Raw genomic sequence first — 11,816 nt, forward strand, 5'->3', positions numbered from 1 at the left:
GCATGGTGTTTGCTTGTGTATAGAGCTCCTTCAATACACTTTGAAAATGATAATCTATCTCCAATTCTCTAATTCCCAAATCTATTGCAAATTCAATCACATGACGCAAGCCCGGAATTTCCTATCTCCAAAGACCTTAATGCAGACAAGAGAATAATGAGATTTTAGTACCCAAAGATGGACCTACGTTGGGGCTGAGGGGGGCCATGCCCAATTAGAGCATCCACAGCAGTGGAGCTAAAAATTTAGCTTTTTAGCTCCACCAAAAGTTACTTTATCTATTTTACCTACATACATGCTGCAGCAGTGGATCTATTTTAGCTTTTAACACAATAAAATAATATAAACATCACAATAAAATAATATATCCATTACAATAAAATAATATATCCACTACAATAAAATAATATATCTTATACAATAAACAACAACCACAACCACCTTCAACCGCCACCGCCGCCACCACCATCGCCGCCATCGCCGACGACTTTTTTTCCACCGCCGTCGTCGCCGCCGCCACCGCCACCGACGACTCTTTTTCCGCCGCCGCCGCCGCGTGATAGCAAATAATCGTCTAGTGTTATATTTTTTTTTAACCCCAAATTATACTCATACATTTTTTTTTTAATAAAACAATTTTTCAATTATCATGATAACGTATTATCGTCTCAATTATCCGGAAGCAACCTTGAAATAATATGAACTATGAAATGAAGGAACTTTATAATGTAGTCCATAGATTTATAAGAAAACATAGAAAATAAAATACATATTATAGCAAGAACAATGTAGTCCATAGATTTGCTCACATACATAATTCAAACCAAATTACAATAAAACTCACACACTCGCACAAGTTCTTATGACTCATACTAAACCCACATACAAAAAAGAAAGTTCCTACGACTCGCCTTGCAATTGCCATAAATGTTCAATAAGGTCCGACTGGAGTTGAAAATGGATTTCTCGGTCTCTAATGCGTCCATGCCTCTCAATGTATGACAAAAATTCATCACTTTGTTCACGTAACATTTGCAGAGGAGGATTATCCACTCCATCATTTTGTTCATAATCCAAATCTACCACTTCATTATCATCCCGCTCATCTTCTCGCTCATCTTCAACAATCATATTATGGAGAATTATGCACGCTTTCATGATCTTTTTGAGTGTTTCAAGATGAAAAAATCGTGCAGGTCCACGGACAATTGCGAAACGTGCTTGAAGCACTCCAAATGCACGCTCAACATCCTTCCTATACCCCTTTTGGGCTGCTGCAAATAATTTATGCTTATGTCCTTGTGGAGCTGGGATTGTTTTCACAAATGTTGCCCACTTTGGATATATACCATCAGCAAGGTAATATCCCATAGTGTAGTCATGACCATTAATTGAGTACTGTATTGTAGGAGCACGTCCTTCAGCCAATTCATTAAATACATGAGATCGCTCTAACACATTAATATCATTATTTGACCCAGGTAATCCAAAAAATGCATGCCATATCCAAAGATCATATGATGCTACTGCCTCCAAAATAATAGTAGGCTCACGAATATGACCACAATATTGACCTTTCCATGCAGATGGACAATTTTTCCACTTCCAATGCATGCAATCAATTGAACCTAACATACCTGGAAAACCTCGACGTTCGCCGTGAGCTAACAGTCTAGCAATGTCTTCATTGTTTGGCTTTCTCAAGTATTCTTCAGAGAAAACATCAATTACCGCAGTAACAAATTTTTTCAAACTTTCTAATGCAGTAGTTTCTCCAATCCGCACATATTCATCTATCAAATCACCCGATATTCCATACGCAAGCATTCTAAGTGCAGCAGTTATCTTTTACAATGAAGATAAACCAAGTTTGTTAGCACTATTTCTTTTTTGGACAAAATAAGAATCATGAGCTTCAACTTGAGATTGAATACGAAGAAAAAGAGAACGCTTCATTCGAAATCTCCTACGAAATAAAGTAGGTGGATATATTGGTGTGGGAGCAAAATAATCAAGAAAAAGCCTCTCATGGCCTACCAAATGATTACGTTTGATAGAACGACGACGACGCTTAGGTTGTGATGCTTCCATAACAAGTTCTTCGATTATCTCATCTTCATCTGAGTCATCAAGAAGGAACTTGCGAATCACAAAGTGATTCATGGATGCAACCTTCAAGACAATTGAAAATCAATTATTACTATAGATGCAAGACATGGATTCACGCACAAATCACAACACATCACAACACAAACACATACATCTAAAAATAAAAAACTTGGAAATACTATGGATGCTCATTATTCATAGATTTATTCTAAGACCTGTCATCTCAAAACCAAGTATATGATACTAGGCACTCCATAGTGGTTGTAATACTCATAGTTGATCAAATAATAATTTCATTGAATTAAAGAATCATATCAATGCCTATCACAAGATCAAATAGAACTTAACAAAAGATAAAAAAGATTGCACTTCAAAGTCTTTGCTAGATTGCACTTCAAGTCATAACACAAATACATACATATAGTTTAAGATAATTCATCAAGTGACATAAGCCACTACAAAATACATAAGCCACTACAAAATACATAAACCACTACAAAATACATAAAAGTCTAAACTACATCCAAAATACAATTAAACTCATTAATTACTTGATCTTCGTTTTGACATGATTTCCTCTTGGAGTTGTTCATAAAAAGCTTTTTGTGCTCCGGTTAAGCCACTTGTATCTATCATCATGATTCTCTCTTCCTCTAACCTTTCTTCTCGCTCACATTTTTTCTTCTCAATAATCATTCTTTCCTTCTCAATCTTAAGTTTTTCTTCCCTACTTGCCTTTTCAATTGCAAGTTTTTCCCTCTCAAAAGACATTTTTTCCTCTTCCAATCGAGTTACATCCTCAATCAATTTCAATTTTTTGTTCAAATATTCCCCTACATCTTTTCCGGCGGCTTTGTTCTTTCGAATAGCCTTTTCAGCCTTCCTACCAATAGGTCTCTCCAAGTTAGAAGTGTCACCAAGTCCGGACCCACAATCCCCTTCACTAATAGATATTGGCTCTGAAGTTGGAGGCACATATGATCTCGATCTAGCATTATTAGGATCGGCAAACTTTGGTTGGTCCTTTAACATGAGCCAACAATGATCAAGAAGAAAGGGTTTCTTGTACTTCTCTAAATACAAAGCCTTCGCATTGATAATCTAAAAAAAAAATTAAAACAAATATAACATAATTAATATTATCAAACTATTGGTGAATGAACATTTTAACACTATTGTAATATAATTTATACCTTATCTTCTTCGGTTATACCACTTTGATGAAGTGCGTTAATTTGAGCCATACACCCGGCAAACTTATTTGTCTTTTCACTAATCGTACCCCAACGACTTAGTAAGGAGATAACAGTGCGTGTGGTACCGGATGTATTGTACTGCATAAAATATTCCCAAACTTTTTGACGAAAGGTATTTTGTGTTTGTTCATTACTGCTTATGGCGTCAACACTAGTATTGAGCCATGCTGCCACTAAAAGTTTATCTTCCTCTACAGTAAAATTAGAGCCCCGTTTTCCTTTTGTAGAAGAGGTATTTTCAACTTGTGGTGGTGGTGGAGGTGGAGAATCAGAAACTGACGTAGGAGTATTTTGAGACGTTCCCAAAAATTGAGAGTCAATTTCTATATCCCCGTTCATGATACCCGTGATAAATGTTAGGTCTCTACGTAACTCTGTGTCCCTACGTGACTCCATAAAATTAGAAAATATATATATAAACTTCCTGCACACAGAAAATTTCCAAACTAATATTTATATTGACACAACAAATTACATAGATAAATTACACAATAAACTTAAATTTATATTACAGAGACATTTTTTTTTTTTTTGATAGGTTATATTACAGAGACATTTATATGAGCCATGAGTCAATTTTGGTTTTATGCAACACAGGAAAGTGGTTTTGTGCACACAATTTACACTAACAACAAAACATAGCTTTCCCGCACAAATTCACACAACCAATTCCAAGGGCACAGAGACCACAAATTCACACTAAGAGACCACATAATCCACACAACCAATTCCTGCAAACAGAAAATTTCCAATACAGAGTGCACAGAATCCACTCAACAAAATAACACAAAATTTCCAAACACAAAATTTCCAATACAGAGACACATAATCCACACAACCAATTCCTGCATAATCCACACATAATCCACACGGTATTTCCAACCACAAAATCACACTAAACCCAGAACAGAAAAAACAGAAAAAATTCATGTGCACAGAGACCAAATAACAGAAAAAATTAACTACAAAAGAAAAGAGAGAGCACTGACCTGAAGTGGATCGGCTGGGACGGCGACGGCGTGGGCTGGGCTGGGACGGCGACGGCGTGGAGAGCTTGATGAGTGAGATGAGAGCTTGCGACGGCGACGGACGGCGACGGTGATGAGTGAGGGAGATGAGCTGGAGTGCGACGAGCGAGGGAGATGAGTGAGGGAGATGCGGCGACGGCGTGGCTGGGCTGGGCTGGGCTGGGACGGCGTGGCTGGGCTGGGCTGGGACGGCGAGGGACGGCGTGGGCTGGGTGGTCTGTGGCGGCGACGGTGATGAGTGATCTGGGAGTTGAGAGTGAGGGAGAAGGAGTTGAGAGTGAGAAGGAGTTGAGAGTGAGGGAGATGAGTGAGGGAGATGCGGCTGGGACGGCGTGGCTGGGCTGGGCTGGGACGGCGAGGGACGGCGTGGGCTGGGTGGTCTGTGGCGGCGACGGGATGAGTGATCTGGGAGTTGAGAGTGAGGGAGAAGGAGTTGAGAGTAAGAAGGAGTTGAGAGTGAGGGAGAAGGAGACGGTGAGATATAAAAATAAAAGAATGAAAAAAAAGTGAGTGGAGTGATTATTTTAATCCGCTGATTGATTAAAAAAAATTTTTTTTTTTTTAGATGAGTGCTACAGTGCACATCTATCTTTAGATGTGCACTGTAGCAAATCAGCCAAATTTTATGGCTTTAACTCCACTGCTGTGGGCTTATTTTGCTATATTGGTGGAGCTAAAATAGCATTATAGCTTTTTAGCTCCACTGCTGCAAATGCTCTTAACCCATGAAAACCAAAAAAAATAAAATAATTTGCTCCAACCTTTTGCCCGTTGGATATTGATCCAAGAATAACCAGAGAATCCTATGGTTTAAACAAAAGAAATTGCCCCAATAACAACATTAATAACCTTTAGACAAACAAAAATTAACTACAAAAAAATCACAAATCCAATCTAAACAAAAACAAACAATCCCAAATTCCAGTTTTACCCATTTAATTTCTCTATCTTAGTCTTATTACTTTCATTCTTCCTCCATTCATTACTGCCTTTGACATAAGATCCACAAACCAGTTACCAATCACATATCATAGGCTCACTGTTGCAGGTTCTCAGCTTGGTATCCTTCGGTCTACTTTTCACACTCGCACATGAGTTGAATCTACTAAGGTATAGTCATCTCTTCTCAATTAATTTCTTTTCACTGATCTAAGTTTATTTCTCAATCTTTGATGTCCTCTCTAGCTCACTAGTGTGTTTGTTCTTCTGTTTTGATGGAATTATTTGGATTTTCTCTTAGCTTTACTTATTTATATAAATACATACATATATATATATATATATATATACGGGGGAACGGAAAATAATAACTTGCAATGAGAGGAGCTAGTATCTCATGCGCCAGGCGCATGAGAGGTTTTTCCCAATGAGAGATCCAAAAAATATGGACCCTGAAACAAGATGGTAGAGAAAGAAAAAGTGCTTGAAACACACATGCAAGCTAAGCTATAGGGCATCTGAGTTCCTCTGGCTTACGCATCCAACAATAGAGACAACTCAGCTCTATTGTTCTCTCTCCCTCATTTTTCAGGAACCCTATATTATGTGTCATCTTTCCCTATTTATATCAGTGCAAGTAGTGGGCTTGTAATGATGGGCCCCTACTCTATCAAGTGTCCCATTACCTTTTTAGAATTATAGTGAAGATATGTGTCTAATTCATTGCTTTGGCTCGTGATTTGTGTCATTTCTTTGAGGGACATGCTTGGCTAGGGATGTATTCCCAAGTATTGTAATTTTTCAGTCACATGCCTTGGAGAAGTTATCCTCAGCAACGATGGCAAGCCAATTCTAGTGAAATTATCCTCAAGCGAGTGTTGTTGGTATGAACTAAGCTCCTTGGTATATGACTCTTGGCTTGATAGGACTAGCCTAAGCGGGCCTCTTTTCTCTATTAGACCTTCTCCATTTTTCATTAGGCCATCATCTAACGGCCCAATATTGGTAGGACAATTTATTACCCGGTCTATATCATGGGAATATACAACACCCCACTCACATTGGAGTGGACCCTACAAGTGTGGGATTGAGTGATTGATCCCTATGCAAGTGGGATGTTAGAGCATTTGCAGCAGTGGAGCTAAAAAGCTATGATGCTATTTTAGCTCCACCAATATTGCAAAACAAGCTCACAGCAGTGGAGCCAAAGCCAAAATATTTGGCTGATTTGCTACAGTGCACATCTATAGATAGATGTGCACTGTAGCACTCATCTAAAAAAAAATAATAATTTTTTAAGCAGCCACCTGATTAAAATAATCACCCCTTCCCCTTTTCTTTCATTCTTTTATTTTCTATCTCCTTCAGTCCTTCACCGTCGCTCTCAAGCTTCTTCTCCCTCACTCTCATCTCCCAAATCACTCCTGCCTCACTCATCACCGTTGCCGCCACAGACCAGCCCAGCCCACGCCGTCCCTCGCCGTCCCAGCCCAGCCCAGCCCACACCGTCCCAGCCGCATCTCCCTCACTCCTCTCTCTCACCCATCGCACTCACTCCTCTCCCAAATCACCCACACCGTGCCTCTCTTTCTCTCCCAAATCACTCCTCTCCCAAATCACCCATCATCAAGCTCTCATCCTCTCGACCCAGCCGTCCCAAGGCCCCAAATCACTCACCGTCGCTCCTCTCTCACCGTCACGCTCTCTCTCTCGTCTCTCACTCCTCTGTTGACTGGGTTTGATTGTGAGATCGGATTGACGGGGTTTGATTGTTTCATGGTTGTGCTCCGATGGTTTTTGTGGTTGCTCCGGTGAGTTTCGTGGTTGTGAGATCGGATTTGTGGGCTGGTGGGGCGACGGTGTTGTGGTTTGTGGTGGGGCGACGGCCGTTGTGGATTCGTGGTGGTCATAGCGTGGGTTTGTGGAGGTGGGGTTGTGGGGCTGGGATTATGGAGGTGTGGTTGTGGGTTTGGGATTGTGGAGGTGGGTTGTGCTGTGGATTTGCTTCAAACGAAAGAGAAGAAGAGTCCAGAGAGAAAGAGAAGAACAAATAGAGAAATGAATAATAAAAAAATTTAGATATATTATTTTAAGTAGTGGGATATATTATTTTATTGTAGTGGTTATATTATTTTATTGTGATGTTTATATTATTTAATTGTGTTGAAAGCTAAAATAGATTCACTGCTGTAGCATGTGTGTAGGTAAAATAGATAAAGTAACTTTTGGTGGAGCTAAATTGCTAAAAATTTAGCTCCACTGCTGTGGATGCTCTTATATATCTTGTTGATAGAAAATATTGCCTCTCAACTTAATAGGTTCCAGATAGAGGTGATGGCTTTTAATTTATTGTTCAGGGGTTCAAATGAATCCTGTGACTTCACAAAAAAATTATTAGTTGATTTTATGCTTAAAATATTTTTGCATACATTGGCTGAAATCTTGCACACCCTGATCACAGATCAGTACAACCTAAAACTAAACAACAACTAGACATTTAGTGTATTATGTATGTTAGTATGTAATGGAAGAAAAAAAATAGTAAAGTTAGCAATTGTTCAAATATTTGATTGGTTAAGTAGACACTTAGTGTAATATTTATGTATGGATGAATATGGATGTGTGGGTTTATAAATAATATAGTGTTAGTGGATTGCATGTTGTCATTTTAGTTTAAAATATTTTATAAAAATAATGACAATTGCATAAAAATAAATAAATAAATGTTATACAAACTTAACAAAATCAAATGGTCACACCTAACGACATTGACAATAGAGAATAAAAACTGATAATAAATTATCATGTAACGATTTTAAAATATGAAAATTTGTAGAAGTTGTAAAATTTCATATATTTGCATTTTTTTATGACTTGATATATTCAAGTTTTTTTTTAATTAAATTTTGTTTAATTTAAATTTTTTAACGACTCTGAAAAAATTTTCTAAAACCGCCACTAATTCCAGAGTTTAAGAAAATTAATATTTGGTGCAACAGTAGCAGCCAATATCCTTCTCTATGAATTATTTCATAATAGAGAAATTTATAACCATGATGGTAGCATAGCCTAATAATGTTAGGCAATGGCCACTAAAAAATGTACCTTTCTGCAAGCACTGCAGAACCCTCTTCAAACAACTCCTCCACAACCCCAACAGCAGAAAGCTTATTTGTTAATTTATTTATAAAAGTCTGCCCTTTCTTCCCAAAGAGTAGAGTGCTGGGCATATTATATTATGCAGACCACTTTAAGAAATGGGGGAGGCAACTAAAAACTCTATACAAGGAAAGTGGGATTGGGATCTCATATTCTCATGTTATTTTAAATCCCACTTTTTTTACATGTGCATCTGATAGCCATTAACTGTGGTGGGTACTGATTGGCAAACTTTCTTAGAGCACGTTTGTGCTAGCTTATATGTTCATATTCTTTCATAAATTTTGATCAGGACTTTTATAAGGTAGGTTTTCATTTGATATCCTATCCCAATCATAAGTTTCATAAGGGGTTGAAGTAGAAATCATGGTCCATTTTGTGGTGACCTTAAAGATGTTGGACACCATTTTTTTGACCTTGTTGATTATGTGACTCTTTGTGTTGGCCCAAATGATTAGACTTTTTTAACATGTAAAGGATTTTTCTTTTTTTAAACATCTTTCTTTTTCCATAGTCATGTCTGTCTACTTATCATTGGCTCTAGTTAAATGACAGTTACAGCATATCTAGTTTTGTATTCACCGACTCTACTCAACATGGTTGTAGGGCTAGTATAAAATTGTTGGCCAAAATTTTCTTTACATGTTAATATCTTAGGTTCTTCAATCAAATTCAATTATATGGTTGTATTGACCAATACAATGCAAGCAATGTATTATTTTTTCCAAGGATGAATAAATTCAACTATATATGTGATTTATTGGCCAATGTAAACACATGATTAAATTTAATTAAAAACTTAAAAATACAATACCTAAGGAACTGTACTGTACGTAAGTGAGTAGAACAACTAACTTGTTTGCTTCAAACGTCACGTTGAACTTGGTAATTATTTTATCATCTCTATGAGTGGGGGATTTGTATATTCAATGCAGCTCTTTAGCCTCTCCAATAAAAGCTGAAGGAGGGGCACGCTTCTTACCACTCATAGGATAGGTGGTAATGCACTTCCTTTGGATTTCTATATTTATGGGTTTCAATAATGTACTGTTTGATATTTTTATATTTTAATGGTCCCCCAAAGGTTTGCTTAGGACTGAACTTTGTGAATTTCTATATATACACACTTTCCTCTTTGAACTTCTTGCTTCTCTAAGTGTTTTCCCTATAGTCTTAACAATGAACACTTTAGTGAGGATGGTTATGATGTTTCTTTTTCTCATTTTAGTAACCCATGTGTCAGAAGCATACAATAATTGCCCTAAATGTGGCAGCATTGATGTTCCATACCCTCTTAGCACTGATGACAACTGTGGAGACCTTAGGTATAAAGTCTATTGCAACAATGGCATTCTTGAGTTCTTGTCAGCTAGAGGGTTTTACTACAAGATCCTCAGTATTAATCCAAGTGCTTATAAGCTCATTATAAGCCCACCCCCAATACAGAAAGACACATGCTATTCTTCTGATCTCAGTTCAGGAGGGTTAAAGCTTGATGAGAACTTGCCCTTCAACATATCAACTCATAACACTGTCATGTTGTTTAATTGCTCTGAACGCATTATTCGATCGCCTCTGAATTGTTCTTCAATCAGCTTTTGTAGGCAGTTTGAGAACAATGTGGAGGAGGGACTTGGGTGTAAGAATACCCTTTGCTGCCATTACTTGAAAGATTCTGCCATGACTTCACATATGATTAGGCTCAGGGTTGGAGGGTGCACTGCTTATACTTCAATGGTGGATATGAAGCTTGGATCTTCTTTTGATTCATGGACCTACGGTATTGAGCTGCAATGGGTGCCCCCCAATTGATTTTGGCTATAAGGCCTCGAAAAGTATGTTGTGCATCTGACATATATATTATCTCTCTTTTAAATATGTGAGGTATTTACCACATAAAACTCACATATTATAAGAAAGATTATGTATATATTGAATGCATGAAATAATTATTTGATAGGCAACATGCATAGTTAGAAGTATCAAATAAAGTTGTTGGTATTTTAATTCTATGCTTTTATTGTCATAGTATTTAGTGGACCAGTGTTTTCTAGTTGGATTTTGTGCTTCATGATTGGTCACAAGCCACATTAAAGAGGGAAATAGGGGAGCCAAATACTTAGTATTGCGTTGGCTTTCGCAATTATGTAGTGTTTGATGTGTTAGCTATTGTGTCTCAATCACGTGGATTTGTTGCTTCTTCCCACTTGCTCTATATAGTCTAGTATGGGTCTTCTTGTTTGGCTTTTCTTAATGTTGGTAGTCAAATAAATTACTATTTCATTCATAACTTGTGTACTTTTTAATTATATTATCACAGTGTGCATTAGATGATCTATGTGCTGAATCACTTCCACAATGCTTGGGATTATTTCTCTAGTCTTTATCACTGTTATCATTGGACAGACGGGCTAAAGGAATTGGGTTTTAACATCTTTGCACTGTTACATATTTATATAAGAGAAAATCATATTTCACACTCGCTATTTCATATTCTGTACACACTTCCTTTGAAATCATGTTTTAAAATACGATTTTAGTTAAAATTATAAAATAGTGAAATCGTATTTTGAAAAATAAAATTCTCAACTTTAGCTGAAATTGTGTTTTCAAAACACAATTTCAGTTTACGTGATAGCATATGTACGGTTATGTGTACGATGAGTGTGTAATAATAAAAGTGTGATAACTATTACCCTTTGTAGAACTACTATTTTGGTCCGCTATTTTTGCCGTGGTTTCAATTTTTTTTTTTTTTTGGTCATGGTTTCAATTATTGTTTCAATTTTATCTATCAACTGTCAAAATATATTCAATTTAATAGGGAAAATTTCCACTGAGTTGGCAAGAAATTTGGTTTAATGTGAAAACATTTTACTAAGGTCATGCACCAAAGATAAATATGTAAATAATGAAAAAAAAAAAATTATGGCTTTTAAAGTGAAACATTTCCCTTCATTTTCCCTCTAATGCTATGTGGCGTTACAATTTTTTTTTTCTGAGTAAATAAAAATATTTATTAGAACACACACAAAAATAGTAATACTAGTGTTTTAAACCGAATTTATAATACATTACATAACCAAAGTAAGTTATATTGATTCTAAAGTTTACAAATTGATTGGAAAAAAAATTCCATGTCAAGTGTCAACAAAGAGAAACTTATATTGCATTTATCAAACTCAAAAATTTATTCAACCGTGACAATGTTTTGATTAACTTTTCATAAGATATTGAATAGTTACAGACTTACAGCTAAATGATTTGCGAGTGTGTGTGTGTGAGAGAGAGAGAGAGAGAGAGAGAGAGAGATGATGCTTAAGAT

At 36.8% G+C, this 11,816-nt stretch overlaps 1 protein-coding gene across 1 annotated transcript; it reads left to right on the forward strand.

Annotated features, from left to right (window-relative positions):
• The first annotated feature begins 9,649 nt into the window (after positions 1–9,649).
• LOC126716802 (wall-associated receptor kinase-like 20) lies at positions 9,650–10,825 on the forward strand. The gene has a single exon (XM_050417794.1). It carries the CDS (start codon positions 9,671–9,673, stop codon positions 10,301–10,303), a length of 633 nt encoding a protein of 210 aa, XP_050273751.1. The 5' UTR covers positions 9,650–9,670; the 3' UTR covers positions 10,304–10,825.
• Positions 10,826–11,816: the final 991 nt, after the last annotated feature.

This window comes from Quercus robur, chromosome 3 (assembly GCF_932294415.1).
Source record: "Quercus robur chromosome 3, dhQueRobu3.1, whole genome shotgun sequence".
In the NCBI taxonomy this organism is placed as follows: domain Eukaryota; kingdom Viridiplantae; phylum Streptophyta; class Magnoliopsida; order Fagales; family Fagaceae; genus Quercus; species Quercus robur.

Excerpts from the sequence above, each read along its gene's own strand:
- LOC126716802 (XM_050417794.1), top strand. The coding sequence starts at position 9,671 with ATGAACACTTTAGTGAGGATGGTTATGATGTTTCTTTTTCTCATTTTA.